We start from the raw sequence: 24,139 nt of genomic DNA, 5'->3' as shown, positions 1-24,139 counted from the left end.
GAATAATTATGAATACATACAAAATTTCCATAAAGGGTGTTCAGTGTAGTATCTATAACAGAAAAAAACAACATAAACAAAAGGCAAAGAAAATTTAAAAAGAAATAAAGAAAAACTGGAAATAGTAAGATGTCGGTTCGATTACGGTCTTTTTCTTATAGTGGATATTAGCCTGCTATTAAAAATCAGTTTTCATCCCCATTTGTAGTGTGTGTGGAGGGGTGTATACTTATGTGCGTACATACACACACAACATGCCACAGATGTGTAAAATAATGGAAACACCCCAAAATGTTACAGGGTCATCTCCAGGTGATGAGGCCGCAGGTAATCTTGAGATATTTCCCAAATTGTATATAATAAGCACATTTTATTTTTATAATAAAAAGCACAAGTTAACTTAAAAATTTACTCCATTCTTCCGTACCCATTCTAATTTTATCCCAACTCAAATTTATGAAAATAGTATTGTTTAGTAAACTGGTGGACATCAGATTTTAAGAATGAATGGATGGTCCCCAGAAATACTTTACCTTTCAGAAAGGTTCTGAGAAAATCAGAGTATTACAAAGCAGTTTATCCCTGGGGTGCCTGGGTGGCTCAGTCCTTTAAGCATCTGCCTTTGGCTCAGGTCATGATCCCAGAGTCCTGGGATTGAGCCCTACGTTGGGCTCCCTGCTCAGCAGGAACCTGCTTCTCCCTCTCCTCCCTGCTTGTGCGCTCTCTCGCTATCTCTGTCACTATCTGTCACTATCTGTGTTAATTAACTGCTCCTGAACAGAAAGAAGGCTGTCTGAGCTTTTTATAAATCATTCTCTCTCCAAAAACCTTATTTGCCACCAAATGAGTTCTAACAAACAGGATTAAATACAGATAAAACAGAAGAGCATTTATTTTGGGTGCTGTAGTCCAACTTTCATTATCCACAGTGATTCAATTTGATTTGACAGTTTTGAGTACCTATTGTCTCAGGCACTGTGCTTAGACACTAAGACCAAAGAAGGTAACAGGGGGCTGCTACATTTGAGAAGCTCTATCTAGAAAATTACCTTCAGAGAATAACCCAGACCCTGGAGCTAATCTGAATCCCTGCATCACCCCTCAGTCCTGCCAAAGCTTTCCTTCTCACATTCTTTACATGAGCTTTCTAGTTTTCTGTCATTCCTTTGCTCAGTTTCATACATAGCATCCCATTGTCTCCACACTAGCTAAATTATTAGTTCTCAACCTTTCAGGGGAGTCAAAGACCAGTCTGAGATTCTGATTAAAGATACGGACTTCTCCCCCAGAAACATGCACACAGATGCATACAACACATCTTTATTTCACTGCACTGGAAACTGATTTCCTGAACATAAGCAATATATAAAAAAAACTATTTATAAAGGATTATGCCTCCCCCACATTGTTATTTTTCATAAAAGAAAAATGATGGCTTCCTGAAGAAACTTAATTTAAAAACTTCTAACTGCCCAGTAGTAAATCTCAACGAGATTTGGCTTATTGAGATGAAATTACAATACGGTCTTTGACATAGCAACACATACATCTTCTTCGATAATCAATTGCAACTTTTTTCTCCATGGTAACAAGTACTGAAATCTTTCACTCACAAAGGTACACAGAACCAAAGCAGAATTCCACAGAATGCTTTGTCAGGTTGAGGCAGCCTCTGTACTGGGACACTAAATTCCTCCAAGACCTTCAAGCTAGAGTCAAGTAACATTATTTCCTCTGCTTTCACATTCAATTAAGACCTCTTGAAAGGCAGCAGACTTCTGTCTAGTAGAGAAAAACATCCTATTCTGTTCCTCCTTCTTGGTAATACCTCTTGGAAAGGTGGTGACAGCAGCTGATATAGAGGGTAATGAGACACAGTGACGTGTGGCTATCCTTCCCTCATCAAAGCAGGAAAGCCATGATGTGTACCTGACATGACGAGCACACATCTGCCCTGAGTGCTATCATTTTTTTTCTTCCATTTGAATATTAGAGAATTGTTCTGAAAATGTTGACAGCCTTTCCAATTTCCAAAAAGTATCCTAAAATGGAATTCTTCTTTGATGACATCAGGGAGCACATGAAAACGTGAAGCTTGATGCACTGAGAGGCATCAATAATCTCATCCAGTTGCATGCTGAACAACCAAGTTTTTCTAATTCTGAAGTAAGTGATATTTGACAGAAACACTGCCTCAATTCTTTCATGAACCATGGTTTAAGAAACTTTGCACCAAACTACTGGACTCTCCACTCCCCTAACATACACTATTTCTCACCTCTATGCTTTTATTCTTAGCATTTCACCCATCAAAAAATGTTTTCTCCCTCATCTATTCAAACACTGCCCATCCCTCAAGGCCCAGACCAAAGCCACTCCTAACAAGCTTTCCCTGAATATCTCAGTCTGAAATGATCTCTCCATTTTCTGAACTCCCACAACAGTAAGTGTTGTTCTGAGACCACCAGCTTCAAAAATGCACCATAATCTGTATTTTTACAAATACCAGAAAGAGCTGTGGCAATGTCTCTACTCTTTTCCTAAATCTGTTTTGCCACTCTTAAAAGAATAACTGATCCCTGGATGGATGAAAAGGGAAAGGCTGACAATGCTCATTGTTGCTGGAGGGACCAACTGACTCATCTCAATTTTTCCTTTCTGTACTCATTTTCATACAAAAAGTTTTGATTTGCCAAATGTGTATTTGTCATAGCTGCAATATCAATGTTGACTGTTGAATTCACCATCATCATACCTATAACCTCTGGGGTTTTCAATCATTGCCTCCCGATTCCATGGCCATCCTGCTATTCTAAGAATCCAGATCCTGCTACCATTTTCAAAATAACTTTACATTCTATGAGAAAGATTTTAAGCAGAGCTTGAAATGAAGGTAAGCATGATTAGATGGAAAGGGCTGTAACTGACATCATCTGTTCAAATAAGATATAAACCTATATATATTCTAGAGCTGAACAGTAACTTAAAGATGATCTCTTTCAATAGATTCACATTGCAGATGGGAAACTGTGGGGAATGCGGTATTTTGGAGCAAAAAACCTGAAATTTGAAAAGAATCAGTCTCAAAAACAAAATGGTAACAAAATCATTCAGAGCCAAAAAGGACTGACCTAATTAGCTCATGGATTCAACATTAAGGATAAATGAAATTAAGGAGTTAAAAGAACTAAAGAATAAGGAATGAAAATAACTCAAAATGTAAAAGATGGAAGAGATCAGTTATCTAAAGAAATGGCCCAAAATACTGTCTGACATTACAGGTATCAAGGTGACCTGAACTCAACACCACTTATACTTATCAATATTAGTTATTTAATTATTGTATGCCAGGCACTGAGCTATTTTACAGATACGAATGCCATTTTATTAAACTCTAATGGGAAAAAAATGTGCTAAAGGAGATCATCTATAGTAACTATGTAAGAAAAAAATCAAGAAATCAAAAGCTGGCCATCTGTCTGCAGCCTAGTCTAGTAAAAAGGATACTCTGAGAATTGAGAACATCTGGTCTGAGTGGCAAATATATTCCTTGGGAAAGATGAATGCATTATACTACCAGAACTTGCTGATTTTGGTCACTGAGAGCTGATTCAATGCTCATCAAGCAACCTTCTGATTATAATTTAGTAGATTGTAGACTTGCCTATTTGGAGAAAATACACTGAGCCATAAAAATGAGAAACTAGTATGCCTGATACCTCTCATTGCAAATTTCAAAGCTAGCATTGTGGAATTTACACACCAGTATCTAGGAGGTTGGTTAGTGACCCAGTTCTCTAGCACCCAGTCACCTTGCTAGATCAACCAGTAATCAAGGCCAGCCTTAGAAAGTAATGGCCATGTCAGTTACCTGTGAGGCCTGGCAGGGAGGCTAGCCTGCCTTGCCTGTCTTGTTCACCATCTTCAAACTACAATGCCATGTGATTTCAAATACACATAAACACATACACATGCACATGCATGCAGCACACACACACACACACACACAAGAACCAGTTAGGAATGAAAATGATGGAAAAAGGAGGAAGAAAATACAGTGTTTCTCCAGGCTCCAGGGCACCACCTTGTGAATTTATAGCTTAGTTTTTATAGCAGAGAAGGCTCAAGATTGGGTTGTTTTTTTTTAAATGGCACCAATAAGCATTTGTTTCACTTGTTAAATTAGTCACCTACACCAAAAAAAAAAAAAAAAAAATTCAAGTAGAAGTAGAATTGGGACATACAAACTTACACCAAAGAATAGATATCAAAACATTTCCTGTGTCTCACATAATACATGGTTACTTAAGGGTTTTGTTTTTGTTTGGGGTGCTTTGTCAGTTTTTGTTTTCTGATAACATCTCCATAGGAGAGAGACCTATAAATAGCAAGGTTCTAACATGACTTATCACAGTTTTTGACAAGACTAGTTCTCAGTCTTAAACCAAGAATCCCAGAGTCAGAATGCAATAAGAACCAGTAGAACCCTGTGTCCAAGGTTGAGGATAACACACATAAAAGCTGCACTAAAGCTATAAGCCTCAAAGATACGATCTTATTTGTTCTACTACTGAATTTTAACTATTGTGAAAGTATTATGAAAATATACTTTTAGTATGATTAACTTTTTTCCAATCAGTAATGGAGTGATAATTAATACTATTTTCAAACAGAATTACTCAGTAAATACTGCTGTCTTAGGGAGAACACAGGATTACTGTCCATCTAAAGTAAAATTCAAATATAAATACTTAATCTCTATAAATCCTATCATGGACATTTGGCATGGGACATATTTTTTTAATGGATTTGCCTTTTGTGATATAGTTTGGTCCAAAAGATCTAAAATCGTGCAGTTCTTTAGGCTCCATTAATCTCTGAAAAATAAAGCCATAATTGCATTGATACATATATGTTAGCCAAAATAAACCCAGAATGATCAAAATTAAGGACACATTTTTATACAGATGATCATGAGTCATGCTCCCTTTAATCAAGAAGATTAAAACACATAGTTACAATCTGTTTTGAGAAACAAATGAAAAATTATGTTATTTGCATATGAGGTTGGAGATTTAAAAATTTAGAAAATAGGGGAGCCTAACTGGCTCAGTCAGTAGAGCATGTGACTCTTGATCTCAGAGTTGTGAGTTCAAGCCCCATGTTGTGTGTTAGAGATTACTTAAAAATAAAATCTTTAAAAAAAGGTATTAAAAAGTTATAAAATAGGGGCGCCTGGGTGGCTCAGTCATTAAGTGTCTGCCTTCGGCTCAGGTCATGATCCCAGGGTCCTGGGATCGAGCCCCGCATCGGGCTCCCTGCTGGGCGGGAAGCCTGCTTCTCCCTCTCCCCCTCCTTGTGTTCCCTCTCTTGCTGTGTCTCTCTCTGTCAAATAAATAAATGTTTAAAAAAAAGAATTTATAAAATAAACATTTGTGATTTGATATTTATAACATCATTGCTTTTGCTTTTCACTGGCACTGAGAAACTGTTTTGTACATACCAAACAGATTTTTACACAAGTCTAAAGGTAAATCATTTTCCTGAAAACTTTGCCTGTCATTTCTTTCTCAAATGGAAAAGCAAATATCCTAATCAGCTATTTTAGGTTACTAGCAATAATAATTATTATATATATTTCACTTATTTTTTTTAACTTCAACATTTATCATAAAATAAATCAATGACCATGATTCCTTTCTGAAAGTAATGTGAAATACTACATTATGGTCACATGAGGAATTCAATATATACTAGAAACAAAGAATAATTTAAGACTTGTCCATTCACATGAACAAAAACTGGTTGTTTAAATGACAGACAGTATAGTAAAATGAAAGTTCATGGACCAAAGAATACAAATATCTGGATTCTACAGAATTCAGACATATGCTATGTGGGGGGAAAAAAAAAAAGGTACAGAAGAGTGTATACAAACATGCTACCAGTTTCATCAAGGGGAATGTATACATTTATATATTTATATATACATAGAACAGCTCTTGAAAGCCCAAGAAACTGGTAATTTGACTCTGGGGTAGAGAATAAGGGAATAGACAGATGGGATAGGAAAAAAACTTACCTTTCACAGAACACCTCATCGTACTGTTTTATTTTTTTTACATGTATGTGTTATTACCTACTAAGATAATCTTTAAGAGATAGCTGGCCTCTATTCCCGACTTCATTAACTACATGTGTGACCTGGTGCAATCACTTACCTCAACTTTCTCCACTTTAAAATGAGGTTCTACTAAATCTCTAGAGTCCCCATCTGCAATTCAATAGAATTATGCCTCAAAAGATGGCACATACAAAATGCCAGGTGGCTAAAAAAAAATAATAATTGTAAGACCTTACTTTGCAGTGACTTATATAACACGATATTATAATTATTTACATTTCTGCCTGCTCTGTTCCCATGAGGCTATAAGGGAAAAAAAAGCACCATAGCAAGAAAGTGAGTCTGGGAATAAAATTCATGTTTGGCAACTCAACAGTGTTTCTCTTCTTTGTTTCCGGTTAATCCTCCTTTTTTATATATCTAAACTATTGCTCCTAAAATACAGACTTCCAGAATATATTTTGATAAATGAATAAATACTAAAAATAATTGTAAAAGGGTAGAATTTTTGTAGCAGAGTTTAAAAAATGGATCCTGCGATAGGAAAAAAGGCTGAAAAATCACCCCCTATTCACATAAAATTAGCCCAAGAATCTCCTAAAATCATTCATAATCTTCATTAACACAAGATACTAAGAGAACCAGAGAAGCCAAGTGGAGAACAATAAAAGTTTAGGCCAAAGTAAGACATGAAGAGGACCCTGAAAAGAAAGAAACCCAAACTGACATCTGGAGAACGGAGAAGAGGAAGAGGCCTGGCGATCCATTTATTCATGATGCTGCAGAGAAAGACTGTTGGGCCTCAACGGGCTTAGAGTCTAATCTTGGGGACATTCTAGTTAAATAATAATGCAATAATAACACAAAGGATGAGAGTGCAAAATAAGTGGTAAGGTAAATGTCATGAGTTCATCCAAGGAAGAGATCACCAGGGGTTGGAGCTATCAAGAACAGATTCATAAAAGAAACAGGATTTTGAAATCTGCGTGAGAAGCAAAATGGTGGTGGTAAGCATGGGCAGAATAAAGTAAGCAAGGGAAGTCAGTGCTGGGAGCAGAATGATGGATTTAGTTTTAGTCACAGTCTGATTTTAAATAGTAACTTTGCAAAACCTGTTGGAAATTAATTTCAAATACTGGGTTGCCAAACTCCCTCCACAGACTACTACAGAGGAGTGATGCCAGGCTCGTATGATGTCAAAAGTGACTGAACAGGCTCAAATATAAGATCAATATTCATCTAGATGTAACTTTTAATAGGGCAGGGCTCTGAGGTATGAGCAAATCATACTTATACAGGATGTTTGGCAAGCCTCTTCCAGTATTTTCTTGCAAGTACCTAGCATCATTTCCTATCACAACCTTCATACTCAGGAGTCAGCTCCACCCAAGATACACAAAACCAGGAAATCAAGAGCTGCCAGTTTTACTTTTCTATTGATTAAGGCTGAGAACTGGGTCTAGTTGATGTAATAGAGTGCTGTGGATTTTACTAAATGAGAAAGAATGTCAAAACAAAAAGCCACTCTCTATCTCTCAGTGATCTAGTAAAGCTAAAAGCATATTAAACCACTTAATAAATTTTGGCATAATACAGAATATAAATTCAAGGTATTATCTTATGGATAAAAAATCTGTGGGTGTTATTGTAACATGATAAATTTTGTAAGAAATTCCTAAACAAAACTTCTAAGATGTTGGCATGGGGCAAGAAAGAATATCAACAAATAGAAAGAAGGTTATTAAACAAATGAAGTCCTCAATGCAGAAAATATATATTCTAAAATTCTATTCCACTCTTCATTTTTGTTACAATCCTACAAGTGCCTAAATACATAAATTACCTTTATTCAATAATCTCTTAGTGATTTACTGAGGTGAGAATGGGTATATAGAGGCTTGCCAGGAAAGAAAATATGTTTAAAAACAAATTTATTTAGAAAAGAAGATTTGAAACAAGTATTAGTTAAAAGTTTATGATTTAAAATAATTCTGTGCTATAGCAATGTGCCTTGTGTTATTTTGACATGGATATTAGGTTTATGCTAATGCCTATTATTAATTTAAAGTTCAAATAACAAGAAAAAGAAATTGTTTTCAAAGCATTAGAACAGAAAACTTTGAAAGTTTCTTTTCTCATTTAACTACAGATTATAAGACTATAATATAGCTGTCCTCTTCTAGTTCAAGTCTGTCAGCATTTCTATTACTGAATTCAGTTTTTAAGGGTCATAACTCATCCATAAAATTCACTCTATTAAAACTTGATACAGATAGTCTCCCAGGAATTCTTCCCTTTAAAGGCAGATTTTAAAAGTTAATCAACAGCTGGATAGCTCAAATGGTATACAGACTTGTGCTTTCAGTATTAAATCACTGACTTCAATCCCAAGCAGGGCTGACTTCTTAAAACTCATTCTGCATACCCTCCTCAGTATCCATTGGCCTGGGCAGGGTAAACAGGCTGCTTCACGTCAGTTTTGAGGGCACAAAAACCACCTGTGGAGAGCTCTAGTGGCTATCTAGATGGCAAGGTCTAAACCTTCATTCAGAAAGGAAGGAAAAGAAATTGGGAGAAACCAGTGAGGGCCAGAGGAACATATATGACAATGCAGGACCTAATTTTTAACTGTTATCTTAAATATTCACCTATCCAAAAAGTGCAGCTTGGAAAAGTAAAATTAATATACTTCAATCATCTGTTCAGGGTTTAACAGCACATTTCCCCCCTTAGATTCTGGCTGTGGATACTAAGTTAAGTTCATCCTATGGATTATGTCAGATCCTATTAGTTTAGTGAGATGGCTTCCTCCTAGTTTTCAGAAATAGTTTCTGCCTTGATCAGAAGCATAGGGACTAGGGACACCTGAGTGGCAGTCAGTAAAGCATCCAACTCTTGATTTTGGCTCAGGTCATGATATCAGGGTTGTGAGATCGAGCCCCACATTGGGCTTTGCACTGGACATGGAACCTGCTTAAGATTCTCTCTTTCTCTTTCTCCTTCTGCCCCTCCCCAAGCCCCTTTTCTCTCTCCCCTTCTCGAAAGAAAGAAAGAAAGAAAGAAAGAAAGAAAGAAAGAAAGGAAGGAAGGAAGAAAGAAAGAAAGAAAAAGGGACTAAATCACAAACAAATCCTGGACATATCCAAGGTATAGGACTCAACAAGCAGTTCTTGTTCTAGTAACACTAGTAGTTTTATTTTTAAAAATAAGGTATTTCCTTTCTAAGGTTAATCTTTCAAAATAGGTCTTACAGATTTCTGTAAAGCTCTCTAAACAAAACACAGGTTAGTTCACATTGCCTCACAGTATTACAATTTAATTATCCAGCACTTCTTAGAGTATTATCAAATACATGTTACATTATAGACTGTTCACATGGCAGCAGAAAGTAGCAGTGGGTGGGGCAGCCAGAGAATCAGTGCTAGCCAAACATCATTTCCCAAATGCAAAACTGAAATAGAAAGGCACTGACCTAAATTACACAATAAACCAGAAGAATGTGAGTAGTATGATATGCTGACTCTATTTATTCTTCTTTGTAACCTCTTCAAAACCTAGGGCTTAAAATACACATACACTAATGACTCATAAATCTCAGGCCTCTGGACAATCTCTCTCTTGCCCTCTAGTCTGTATCTACTGGTCCTACTAAGCATCTCCAATGAGATGTTCCATCAGCACCTCAAATTCAACACATCTAAACTTTAATTCAACATTTCCCCCCAGAAAAGTGTTCCTCCTCCTGTGTGCTCTATCTTGAAGAATGGTGTAACCCACCTGCCCAACCAAAATTTTCAAACCTGGCAATCATATTCAATTCCTTATTCATCTCCACCGCCTGGAAAATTCCACTTCCAAAATAATTATAATATCCATACCTGTCTCCCCAGTTTCATTGCCTTACCTAAATGTAGGCCCTTATCACTTCCTACTTAGATTTCTGAAACTGGCTTCTATTTGATTTCCCCACCACAAATCTTACTCTCCACCCCAATTCAATCTCCTCAATGCTATCATATACCCCTGTTTCAAATCTTTCAACAGCTACCCCTAATCTTCAAAATATGATTCAAACTACTTAGTTGGTACAAAAGATCTTTCTTTCTTGATTTGGCCATCACTTTGTCTCATATTCCTTCCCTTGGTCTACACGTGGTCTCATGTTTTTGTACCCACTTGGAAGTTTTTCTAACCTAACTCTTTCAAAACTGAATTCAAGAACAAATTTAAGAATTATGAAAAGCCTTCCCCAACCCCTCAGTGTGCTTTAATATTCCACTTCTGTGTATTCTTATAATATGTTCTTCTTCTATGATACTTGAGAAAAGGAACTGTTTCTTATCTCTGTAACCCTAGCACCTAACTCAGTGCCTCACACAAGGCAGGAGCTCAATATGCCTACTGAATGGATGAAACCAGTCAACCTACAAAACGCATCAAGTTCTTTGACTTTTGATACCAGAGCAGGCTTCACAGGGGCAAACAAAGTTTAATTTGCTTATTATCACTGATCTATACCTAGATAATATTTTTAAACCATTTATTTCAGCTTCTATTCCATAAAAGTTTGTTAAATTGAAATCTTCAATCTTTAAAAGGCAAATAAATAGCTCATTTCAAATACAACTAGTCCTACAGGTAATAAACACTTTAATTAATATGTGTTATAAAGGCTTGCATCACTCAAGAAGCTAAAAAGGAATCTGGGTTAACTTGACCTAGCAAATACCTGTTTGCCTGCATGCTAGGGCACCACCTATCAATAATAGGTAAACAAATCTAGCTGCCACCACCCAATGGCCCCCAAATCAACTGCAGTCACATCAGCATTAGTGTGAGTGTGGGGTAATGTAACTGTTGACTCCCATCCTCGTGGAAATAAATGCAAAAGACAGAAGGGAGAAGCCCATTACTATTATAGAAGAGCCAGAACTACAGACCAAGGTCTCTGAGAATGTAGGAAGAGTCTAGGACCCTGTAACTTCTCTGCCTTTGCTATCTCCTGTTTGCCTATACTGGTAAGCTACCATCCATCCACTCATTCAACATCTATTTTCAAAGCATAACTATGTCCCAAGCACTGTGCTAGGCACAGGGTCTACATAACTCTCCTCGTCTCTTACATAAATTTCTCCAGTGGGAAGCCAGGCATTAAACAAATCAATGAACAAATATAAGCATAATTACAAATTGTATTAGATGACAAGAAGGAATATGAAACAGAACTACAAGGAAGACATACTTTAGGTTGTCTTTTTTTTTTTTTAAGATTTTATTTATTTATTTGAGATAGAGAGAGCCAAGAAAGAGAGGGAGAGGGAGAAGCAGGCTCCCCACTGAGCAGGGAGCCTGACGCAGGACTCGATCCCAGGAACTTGGTACCATGTCCTGGGATCATGACCTGAGCCGAAGGCAGATGCTTAACCGACTGAGCCACTCAGGTGACCCTAGGTTGTCTTTATTCAGAAGTGACAATTAAGCCAAGACATGAGAATAAGTCAGTCAAGTGATGAACAGACAGTAACAGCAGATCTGTGTTTTAGGAAGATAGTTCTGACAGCAGCATGGAAGGCAGATTAGAGAGGAGGTCAGTTACAAGACTAACGCAATAGTGTAGGTACAAGATAAGAGTCCAAATTAAACTACTAAACATGGAGATGGCAAGAGCCAAATGTAAAAAACATTCAAAGGCAGGATGGACAGGCATTGATTACTGATTAGACGAAGAGTGTAAGAGAGAAAAAAAGAAGTCAAGGTATTTCTTAGGATTCTAATTAGTCTAGGCAACTGGGAGGGCAGGAGTATGAATAACTGAGACAGGGAACACATAAAGAAGGAACAAGTGTAAAGTGAAGATAATATGTTTAGTTTACTGAGTTTTTGTCGCCTTTAAGATCCTAGAGAAACATCCATCCAGAGATGTATGACATGCAACTTTGAAAACAAATGATCTTATAATCAGGAGAATAGCCAGGCTAGAAAATAGGTCTGGGGTCATCTTCACTGAAGTGATAACTGATACTTTGGAAGTGAAGGATCACTGAGACAGTATAAAAAAAAAGAAAAAAAGACTAAGGAAACTTCGATCCATATTTAAAGGCCTAGTAACAGTGGCAAGAGAGAAAGAATCAGGGTTCACAGGAGCATCCATTCAGTAAATATTTATCAACATCCACCATGTTCCAGGTGCTATGATAGATGCTGGGGGCATAAAGAAAAGATAGAAGCCCTACCCTGAAGATGCTTATAGCCAAAGGAAGAGGCACAAATAGGTCATTTCAATATAGTTATTGATGGGGCACTATAGAAACATACAAGGGGGAAACCTAGCCAAACGTAGGAAGTCAGGAAATACTCACTGAAGGACATAGTGTCTGATCTAAAGCTTCAAGATTTGGTAAAATCATGCAAAGAGAGTTGGTAAGGGCAAACCAATGAAATCAAGAGAATGTTCTAGACTTTTGGAATGCTAAGCAAGATAATGGATATAGAAAAGAACTGGAAGAAGCTGAGAGGCTAAAGTGATTTAAACTGGAAAACATTATTCTTGGAAGAAAGTAAGATGGGAAAGTGAACAAGGGATTTTTGGTAAAAACTTTACAAAAGGTTTGGGGGAAAATGTTACAGAAGAGACTGGAGGAAGCTGCCAGGTTATATGAGGATGTGGGAAGAGAGATGGGTAAAGTAACTTGTATGAAGTTTACTAAACTTTATGTAATTGTACCTTTTTATCTCCTTTAAAAATTTCTGTAAAATAGGAAATACATGCATTATTTTCCAAAGAATCTTGGGCCCAATTTTTTTTGGATGCAATACCATGCTGAGACTAGCCCAAGGTGACTCAGTTATAAGTGACCATAAAAGTCTGGGAAAAGTAAATTTGTAAGCACTATTGGCCATGAAGAGGTCAAGAAGCCACAAGACTTAGCATTTATGTGGCCATTGATGCCCTTCAGGTAAACTTTTAATAGAAATGTAGGGGTAGAAAAAAATTGCCAATGGTTCACAAGTGAAGGGTATAGGAATGACACCAAACTGTTCGTTCATTCAACAAGTGTTTATTGAATGCCTACTATGTAGCAGGAAACATCCTAGGCCCTGAGCAATCAATGGTGATCAAGACACAGATCTAAGAGCTTTACAGTCTAAAGGAGAAAAAAGACAAGGAAATAGACAGTTACAGTGAAATTAGTGCTAAAACAGAGCAGTAAGAAAGCACATGGAAGCTTGACAGTGAAAGGAAGGAGGAACAGATGGCAGTAACTAGATAGAAGATAGTATGGAGGCAAAATTTACTTTCTGGCTGAAAGGAATTTGAGCATGTTTGTGAGCTGAGGGGGAGAAGCTTGTGGAAAGGAAGAAGATGGGGAGGGGGAAACAGAGGAGGGTTGTTGGAGGAAGGTCTTGGGGAAAAAGATCGGTGAGGGTGTAAGTGTTGGACTTGGAAAAGAAGAACAGTTCTTTCTGTAAAGAACCAAAGCAGGAAGAGAAGACAAAAAATAATTGTGATGCAGAAGGGGAACATAAAGAAATGTCCTCTACCTTTTGCCATGATACAGGCTACAGCGCTTATTAAGGAACCAAAAACACAGTTGGGGGTTTTAAGGATGGTGCAAAAGTTCTGAAGTAGGCAATGTGAGAATCAGACAAATGAACTAATTAATCAATTCCAATTCCTACGATTACACAAATGACAGAAGAAGCAATCAACGATTAGTTGCTGGCTTTTTGTTTAGATCTGGGAGTTGGAACAGGAAGTGAAATGTGAGCTGCACTTCAAAGAATTCGATCGGTATGAATTAAACTAAAGTAAACCTTTAAAGGAATTATCCAAAAAAATCAATAAATGTACACCCATACAGTGTGCAATTGATTATAGATTACTTACAGTGTATACAGCCAATACAGCACTCCCATGAGTTTGAATCTGTCACCATTCCTGAGCAGCAATGACAGAAGCTAAGAGGCTCACACACAGAAGGCCGACAACAGAAGCCAACAGAAACAAAGAAGAACTCACAGGTAGAGAAATTATATAGATCAGAAGATGAAGTAATGGTTAGGAAAAATTTAAAAGCTGAGATAAGAGTGTGGACTAATGATAAGCCTGAAGATAACCGATGTAATGTTCCTGCCTCCCCGTTTTCCTTCCCTCAGCATTCTCTTAGCACCTGCTTTATGCCAGGTACACTGTGAGGCACAAAGAGAAGATACGATTCTTGCTTATAAACTCAAGAGTATGTTCATGTACCCACAGCCAATGTTTACAACAAAAGAATAAAACCGAAAGCTGCTTTGAGTTTTGCTACTCAAACTATACATGCTTCTATAAGACATTAACCACAAAGCAAAATTACATGAAAAGTTCAACAAATTCTTCAACAATCAGCAAAAGGTGCTATCAGAAATGGCAGATTAAAGACCCATAAAATAGTATGTTCTAACTTAATAAACTGCTGTGTATCTTGGCTTTATCACAGATGTTACATCTGACTTTTCATTAAACGGTTGGATTAATGCCAACAAAAAGGCAACGAACTGCAAATGACAAAGCAAGATAACCAGAAACTAAGTGCTAGAAAGTATTTCAGCAGCAAATTGATAACAATTTTAGTGATTACTACAACAGTAATAATGCATATTTATTGAGCTCTTACTTGAGCGAGGCATTGTGCTAACTATATTATATACAATATATCACTAAATTTGTATAACTTCCCACAAAAAAACTACCTATAAGGTAGTCTCTAATATTATCATTTTACAGACAAGAAAGCTGAAATTTAGAAAGATTAAGTAACTAGTGAATTAAGGAGCCAGACTTGAACTCAGGTTTGCATGATTCTTAAAAATCCATGCTTTAATCACTGTATGATTCTGTTTCCCCAAAGAATGGAATAGTGCCAGGCACATGATGGACACTCAGTAGTATGTGTCATTGAAGGAATGAACGAAAGGATATAAAGCAGCTATTGCAAAGTGAACCCAAATATGCAAAATACAAGTGGAAAAGCAGAAACAACACATTAAGGATTCACTAAATCACCAACTCAAACTGCGCAGCATAACTGGAGGTGGAGGTGTCTGGAAAGTGGCCGCAACTGACAGAATGGCCTAATGTGCTGTTACAGGAGATGTAATGGTTCTTTCTGAGTGAAAACTTCAGGCTATATCAATCTGCAAAGCCAAAGATGGAAACACCACCAGTCAGTTCAGAAAAGGAACTGCAGATGCTGATCAGAAAACTCTTTCCCACATTTTCCCAGTATGGAAAGGACTGGTGCTGTATGACATACAAGTTAAACCCCCAGGTTACCTTTAATTCTATCACCTTTTTGGGGTTTTGGGTGGGTTTTTTTTTTTTTTTCCCCAGAGCAAAATAGATTCACACCATGAATCTGGTACCTACCAACTCTTTTTTTTCTTAATTGTAGTATAATTAACATACAGTGTTCTATGTAGTTTCAGATGTACAATATGACTCAATTCTATATATTATGCAGCACTCATCACAGTAAGTGTACTCTTAATCCCCTTTATCTAATTATATCACCATTAAAATGAAAGAAAATCATGTGTACTAGAAAGATGATTACATTCTAGGACTATCCAGATCCTCTCTTTTTTTTTTTTAAAGATTTTATTTATTTATTTATTTGAGAGAGAGAATGAGATAGAGCATGAGAGGGGGGAGGGTCAGAGGGAGAAGCAGACTCCCCACCGAGCAGGGAGCCCGATGCGGGACTCGATCCCGGGACTCCAGGATCATGACCTGAGCCGAAGGCAGTCACTTAACCAACTGAGCCACCCAGGCGCCCTAGGATCCAGATCCCTCTTCTAAAAGATTCCCACCAAGATGCCTTTTATTGGGTCCACGGGCATGTTTTATGTCACTGACTTCCACCAAGATCACCAATGACAGGAGTATCGGACAGCACATATCCCAAGAGCAGCCAATCTATGAAGAGCAACTTATGGCCAACAACCTATAGGGGCCTGGCATGGGAGATCTGCCCAAGAAGAAATGTATCTAACTCAACCAATCAGATTTTCTCTTACAGGAGTCTGAACTCAGGCTATACAGAGGGAAAGTTAGCTGAAAAACAGAGAAGGCAGGCAGCAGAAGTAATGAGGCAGTTATAGCCATATAGAGAAGATACAGAATGAGGTGATTATTTTAAAAATAAAAAGTAAAAGCAGAATCTGCAAAGGGCCAATAGCAGCACAGAAGTAATACTTCTGCTGCTAAGAGGGCCACACCCAGTCACTAGAGTTGCATTCATTTTTTTCCAGTTTCTATTAAGACCTAGTTGAAATCTATATGGTGAAGCCAGTTTGTACATAAGGTCTGGCCACTTCAATCTCCCTTATTTCCCCACATAAAGCTATCTAATAAACTTCTCATTACTAGCTACAGACCAAGTAAAACTCTGTCTTGCCTGCAACCAAAAAAAAAAAAGTGTTGTACAATATTTTTACATATGAGTGCACATGCACTCACACACCTGCAGTTAGATGACAAGGCAAACTCGGTGGTGGGTAGTAATTCAAGCATTGTGGGTCTTATTTCCATCTTGTAGCATCTGTGATTTGAAGACACGGTTACTTAGCTCTAGTTAACTGTTTTAGAAAAAAGGGCCTTCAAAGAAACATCTTCAACCCTAAAATTTAACAATTCCTATCATTACAATTGTGCACTTAGAGATTAAGAAGCGATCCAGGAAGTTACAGGAAACAAAACCATCTCTTCCTCTTGTGTGTGCAATGTTCTGTTTGTGTCCGAATTTTATGGCAGATAAGTGATTTTGTTCTCTCATATCACAAGAAACAACAGTTGGCTAGTCAAGATGGCCAAGCAAAGAAAGGACAAATTGGAAAAACATGAGAATGTTTTGAAAAAAGTTTAACTTGAGGATATACTGAAAATTACTCATAAATTTCACTATGTGTGTTCTTGCCTATCTTTAATGATAATCCCATTAGCGTATCTTATCACCTTGAAGCCTGTTCACTCAAAGGAAAGGAGAATGAAGCTCAGAAAGTCTCAACCATCTACAAATGCCCAACACATTTAATTCCAAGGAATTCTAAAAATACCTAATGATCAAAAGGCTTGAAAGTGACAAAGCCACTCTCCTAGAGAAACTTATACAAAACGCCCCTAACAACTTATATGTCAAAAACTCAAGAAAACTATATAAAAATCATTTCCCTAAAAGTGTAATTTTTTTCATATAATCCAATCACTTGTGCACACAGTATTTTCCTAGTCTTCACTATTTTTTTCTTAGAAGAAAAGTATTCCTGGCTTTTCCTTTCTATCCAAAATAAGTGCTACCAGTCACAACTAACAGGTATTTTGGGGTTCAGGTCTACCAAAGCAGCAATCTATGCAAGAGTCTCAGCTACTTTAAAAAATACTTTTGCACAGCTTAGAAAGAAAGTCTGACTAAAAGCCACAGTTCCATTTCTCAGAGCTAATTTATTTTCAGGATAATCCCACAGATAGAAGAGATTAAAAACCAATATTCAAAACCTGAGTTGTAAAAACAGTTCCATGCACTTGGGGTTCATTTTGGTGTAATAACTTTTCCTCTGGACATAACATCATTACACACTCTTGTATTGAAAATGTTATGAGATTACATAAAGCAGGGACACCCAGACAGGTTGCAAGTTATTACTGCTCAAGCATTCAGGGTGAGGGTTGTTTTGGTTTATTTTGGTTTGGCTGTTTTTTCAAGCACATCATTCTATTCCTTAAACATTATAGTGTTTCGTGAGACAGGAATATGCTCCAGATACCTGGCGCAAGTATTTGAGTATCAAAATCACTAAAAAGCCACACAACACAGGTGTTGGAAGCCCAGCACTTGATCTGAAGTTCAGAATAGGAAGGTTCATCCAAACCTAGGGACAAAGGTTCTCTGATGTTGCAAATTATACAAGTCCCTAAATACTAAAATTTTTATTACCTAATTGTTAAAAAAGCAAAATCAAGAACAGTCAGGTGTGTGGGTAAAACCTCTCAGCAGAGAAGCTAACAGTACTTGGGCCTCAGCTGAAATCTGGAATACTGCCACTAATGACTACCAGTGGCAAGACTCTTGAAAAAGTACCACTTCTTATCTCTTCATGACACATTTACCAACGAAATTCCTGACCTGGCCCAAATCGTGCTTTCCCTAAGAATCCACTAGTTCCATAACTGAAGCTTTCTTTCAACTAGTACTGCACATACACTTTTGTTTTATAGAAACATTTCAGCTATGTTACTCAGTTTATATTTGTTCCATGTCAATATTCTGCACATGACCAAAAATAAAATATTCGTGTGATAGGGAAGATACTAATGAGAATTTTAAGACAGAGGGGTTGTTCTGGGAAGTAACCATAAAAATAAAGCCTAACTCAAAATGAATGTGCTTACAACTACCTAATACCTTTTTCAAGATAAATGAAAAGTGTGAGTAAGAATGGTAAACTAGTAGTACCTGATCAGAAGAAAATTGACAGCAAATAATAAAACAGTTAAGTGTCTTCATTGCCCCAATTAAATACACAGCAGCAGTTAAAATCTGATGTGTAACAATAAAGTTCTCTCTTCTAATGCACCCCTTCAATCTAAACTTTAAGTGGTAATAAAAAAAATTACACATTTTAAAATGCCATGAAAATCACTTACAGTAACCATATCTAACATTTATTGTAACATGCCGAACACTACTCTAAATATTTTACATGTACTTTTCATTTTATCCTCAGAACCCTATGAGGTAAATATTATCCCCCTTCATAGGTGAGGTAACTAGGGCACAGAATGTTTAAGTAACTTGTACAGTCACACAGGAAATAATGTGTGGGTCAAAAATTTCACCAACTAATCTAGCTCCAGATCATTACACCAAGCTGCCAATAAGGTAATATAGCAAATGTGCTTTGCAAATGGTAAAATGTGCAAAAAAAAAAAAAAAAAGTAACGCCCACTGATTAAGAGCACATGCTTTGTAGTCAGATCTAGTGTCAAGTCTCAATTCTGTAATTTACTAGCTAAGTGATCTTAAGTAAATCACTGAACTTCTCTAAGCTTCAACTTCCTATTCTATAAAACAGACATAATGAAGTAACAGTTCTTATTGGCAGATTTTACTGGTGGATCTTCTTGGTAGATGAGGGGCATTATGCATGGAAAGGATTAGCAGAGAGCTTGGCATACAGTAAGCACTCCATGAATGTTCATTATTACTATCTAATACTAAGAGTTCTGCTTATTATGACAAACTCTCATTTTGGTACTGATAGCATTTTCTAAAGTAAAATCAACATGGAGGTAATAAAAGCTTATGAAATTAAGACCCAAAGTCTCAAAGTATATGACAGCACAATTTTAAGATGGAAAAGGCTATCACTTACTTTAATATCATTATCAAGTTTTTATTTGAAGTGCCTGGGTATACATGAAGATGTGCTAGGCACTAAACAAAATTATCAAGACACAGTCCCTGACTTCAAATATACACAGTCAAGCAAATTAACTCTGCTGAGTGGACACAAACAGCAAAACCTCCAACTTTGGGCATTTTCCCAACCAGACACAACTATGGTCGTCATTACGTTCCCCTCTGCTTGTGGTGTGGTAGTAGTGAATACATGCAGAAGCAGCAGTTCAAAAATAAATAATAAACCCACAAACAGAATTTAGAGGGATAAAGATTCAGGAAGAAATGAGCTGACTTTCTACCCTCTTACCTTCTCAAAAAACATTTTGGCTATCTTGGTACTAATGATCTCTGTTAATTAACCAGAAGAGAAAAAAGGAAAGAGCCAGAAATTCAAAAGAGAACTCAGGGTAAAATGGTACAGAAACAAATTCTAAGAGAGAGGAGGAATGAAGTTCAAAGTTAGAAAAGCCAAAATAACTGCAGGTGAGTAGCATTCTATCATGCGCCTAATGTCTTAGAAACCAAACAAGTAATAGCCATTCTTAAGATTGCTGATCCGGGCGCCTGGGTGGCTCAGATGGTTAAGCGTCTGCCTTCGGCTCAGGTCATGATCCCAGGGTCCTGGGATCAAGTTCCGCATCGGGCTCTCTGCTCCTTGGGAGCCTGCTTCTCCCTCTGCCTCTCTCTCTCTCTGTCTCTCATGAATAAATAAATAAAAATCTTAAAAAAAAAAAAAGATTGCTGATCCTTACTCCTTTCCAATCCTGAGGTTTCTGTTAGCTTTTTAAAGTCAGAGAAGGAAAAAATAGCACAGGGTACAGAAGGATTTTGTCCAACATCATACTGCCCATATATTGGAGCTCAGCTTCTGACTGACTATGAGAGCCACAGCTAAATCATAATCCTGGTAATCTTCAGATTCCATTAAAAAGGTAGCTTCTAAAACTCCTAAGTAAGGATGTAGAATATTTCCAGGAAACCTGGAAATCTAATTTCTAAAGTTTAAGAAGCATTTTTCAGTGGTCATGTTATTTGAAAAGATCTTTTGCAACTTCACAACAGGAAATGATACCCACTCATGCCTCTCTCTACCTCCATACCTTCTTGCCATAACACCTTTTGAGAAACTCCTCTGTAATACCCACAGTCTAAAACCATAGCAAAACCACAAAACTCCCTGCTACTGCATCCATAGGCTCTTTAAAGCAAACTGAGTAGAACAGCCTATAGATCATAAAGCAGTATTACATATTCCTAAAAAAAAAAGGGGGGGGGGAACTTTTCAATAATACCAGCAATCTGTGTCGACCAAAAACTTAGCTATCTACAAAAGTAGGCCAAAAATTAAGGATGGGTAATTTATATATTCTGCAAGAATATATATATTCTTCAAGAAGAAACTTTCCTTCCTGAAGTAGGGAGGAAAGAGGGGAAAAAAGAGAGACATGAACAAAACAACAACAAAAAAGGTTATTATGCATTGAAGGTATATCTCTAAGTTATACTGAACACTTGCCCAGTGTCAGCCATGCAGCTCTCCCTTGCACTATCCAAACTTATGAAGTTGAAATGCAAGCCATACTTTTTATTGTTTCTCCTCTTCCACTGCACTTAGGTGTGGAAGGTATCTCAGGAAACAAGATGAGTTGAATTCTATAGGAAAACTTAATTGATCAAATAACAAAGGTAGATATAATTTGTAGCTTGAAATAGGTTTTAATATAAAACCTTAAGAGCCTCAGGCCTAAGCCCTCTGAGAAGACAGAGCTCATGAGTCAAAATAAAGCCAAAAAGTAAGGATGAAGACCAGAAAGAAATAGGAAGAACAAAGAATTTCTAGTAACTTACTTGTTCATCCTACCTTTCTAAACTTGTCCTGGTCTAGCCTCTAACTCTTGTCTGCCATAATCCATTAATTTGTCTACTATGATAAAATATTCCTACTCTCTCCAGGCAATTCTAAATTAGACAGACACATCCTGACATAGTGCTATTTTTTCCTCTATGACCCAGATGAAACCTTTTGACAGTCCTTGGAATCCTCAATACTGCCTTCTAAATTCCCGCTCTATGGCCCTGGAGTTATGACAGAGGAGACAAACTGTGAATGGTACTGTGGAAATACGTGAGCTGCAGTAAAGGAACTCTAGCAATTGGGCTCCCCTCCACCCACATCAGGCTATTTTTCTTTTTTTCCCTACAGTATTTAAAAAGTAAAGTAGAGAGCAAGAGGCTGACATGCAGATGAGAGGCTACAGCAAAGAGCCACCCCCAGCTTTTTAGGAATACTCGTATCTTTTCACTGGTTGTAGGCACTTAAGTCTGGAAAATATCTTTGGAATATGTCTTGTGTGTAAGAATGCATAAAAGATAACACCTTGCAAAAGTCAAACATACAGATTTAATAATGTGCAACTAATGAAGATGGTTTATAAATGAAATACCACCTACACATTTAGTTCCCTAAATATATTATGCTATTAATCATTAAAGTTAGATCTATAAGTACAAGTTTTCCATATGTGGAAAAGTAAATCTGTTTTTAAATTAAAGAGAAATTATCACTCTAATTCTTAAAAATAAAACTATCAGGGTAAAATTCAAGTGTAGCTGCTCATAGTCACTGAATAAACTTAAATTTGATAAAACATTTAAGTTTCAACCAATGCACCTTTGTTGAAGCACATTTAGCTGAAATAACTTTGAGTCTGGTTTATTTCCATCACATATAGTACATTTTTCCAACAAGAGCATGTACATTCAATATAGAACATTTCCAGCAACAGTTACAGTCTTTCTACTTTCCTTTCACAGTATATTTTAGTGCAAAGCACTGGGAAGGGTAAATGTTTTTCTAGCTATAGAAGCATTTTATTATGACCTTGTGGATCTTCAACATTTTAAAATTTTATACAAAAAGTATATAGATGGACAGGGTCCCTCCTAAGTACAGGTGTGAACCTATATAAAAACATGGTATATTCTCTGCTGTACCTTTTAAAATTATAATTTGACAAAAATTACTAAAAAATAAAATATTCCCTAAAAAGTACAAAATATTGATACACAAAAACCTGCCCAATATTTCATAAAGATAGATGTACTTCTGTTTTTCCTAAAATCTTGATTACAAAAATGGACAAGAATTCATTATTTTCCAAATTTTACAGTAGGAATCAAATATCATCTAAAGTAGTCATTTAAGATTTTACTTGGGAGACAAAATTCAGGGTTTCACTCCCATCTTCCTTTTTTAGCAATATTTAAAGAAACAAACTAATATCATAAGAAGTCGTTGTGCATGGATTGTCTGCATCCATAAAATATCAGTAAGCTATTTACTACCTTCATATTAACATTAGTAAATGTGTAGTCTTAAAAAAAAAAGAAACTGAAAAATTAAGTTGCATCTATTATTAAAGTGCTTTGTATAAAATTTAAAGAAAAAAAGGGGAATGTTTAATTTTCATAAAAACCTCAAATGTTTACAAATAAAAAGGGTAATGATCCATGGATGAAAATGAACTGGAACTTTCCTGTAGTATATATTTTAGAATGAAACTTTCAAACATTTAAGTGCTGGAGAACAAGTGAGAAATAAATGAATGTAAGAATAATTACAAATATTTAGTAGGCTAAATATTTATAATATGTTGATACTAATTTCTCTTTTGGTCCTAACATACACTCACTAGGAAATATATCTGTACAATCCAGATGAAAATTTTGCCAAATAAAGTGAAACAAAACTAAAATCACTAAGATATAGTCTTTTTGTCAATTAAAAATCACCAGTGGTGATATATATTCTTCAGGTTGTTGATCGCTTTAATCAACAAATTGTTTGGAAAACAAACTTTGCAACGTTTTTGTAGAAACTGTAGACCAAATGCACAAGGTCAAGGGTGGTTAGCTGATGGACTGTGATGACAATAGGTAATGTCACAGCTACTTGAAAGTGCTGGGAGAGGCAGTGCCTTAGAAACAAGTGGTTAGATGGTTATTATTTTAGTCAGAAAACAGCAGTTACAGTCGAATATTTATGAAATTGTTTTTCCTTTTTTTTCTCATAGTACCATTTGAAGACGTTTAGTGGTTCTAACACCAATTTAAAGTCTTTCCACAAAAATGAACTCCAAACCTTTTCGTACATCACTTGAAGTTATCTGAGGAGAAATGGGAATAAATGAACACTTTTGAGTTTACCAATAAAACCTTGTTTTTAAAATTACACAATAGTAAATGACTTCTAAAGGATGGTTTCATCTCAAGTTTCCACACAAATAAAAAATGTGGGATACTCAAACCACAACATTTAACCTACTCAGCACTCAAACTAAGTATACTGCTTTAAAACCTGAATCCAAAACTAATTTAATACTAATTAAATATATTAAATGCCTTAATGCAGGGAAACAGGTACTGAAGGTAAACTTTTAAAAATATAGAGACTTGCAAAAACAAGTATAGGAAGTCTACTCCTTATTTTATATTGCATTTTAAAAATCTACATTTATTCCAAAACCTTCTAAAAAAGTAAAATTTTTTTCTTTCTTCCCAATAGGGATTTTCC

General features: G+C 36.4%; 1 protein-coding gene across 7 annotated transcripts in view; it reads right to left on the bottom strand.

Annotated features, from left to right (window-relative positions):
• ZNF800 (zinc finger protein 800) overlaps window positions 1-24,139 on the bottom strand; it is a 51,065-nt gene that overhangs the window by 6,560 nt on the left and 20,366 nt on the right. For 2 of the 7 annotated variants that reach the window (XM_081800152.1, XM_006729051.3), the window contains exon 6: window positions 4,971-23,732. The exons of the other annotated variants lie outside the window; for them this stretch is intronic. In XM_081800152.1, coding sequence (XP_081656278.1) covers window positions 23,719-23,732 — 14 coding nt within the window. In that variant the 3' untranslated portion in view covers window positions 4,971-23,718. Of the gene's footprint in view, window positions 1-4,970; window positions 23,733-24,139 lie in introns of those variants that run through there. 7 annotated transcript variants of the gene reach the window in all.

Source organism: Leptonychotes weddellii, chromosome 12 (genome assembly GCF_054177405.1).
Source record: "Leptonychotes weddellii isolate Sample4059 chromosome 12, ASM5417740v2, whole genome shotgun sequence".
Classification (NCBI taxonomy): Eukaryota; Metazoa; Chordata; class Mammalia; order Carnivora; family Phocidae; genus Leptonychotes; species Leptonychotes weddellii.
The sequence above is the reverse complement of the archived record's forward strand: the minus strand, read 5'-3'. Positions and strand labels throughout refer to the sequence as shown.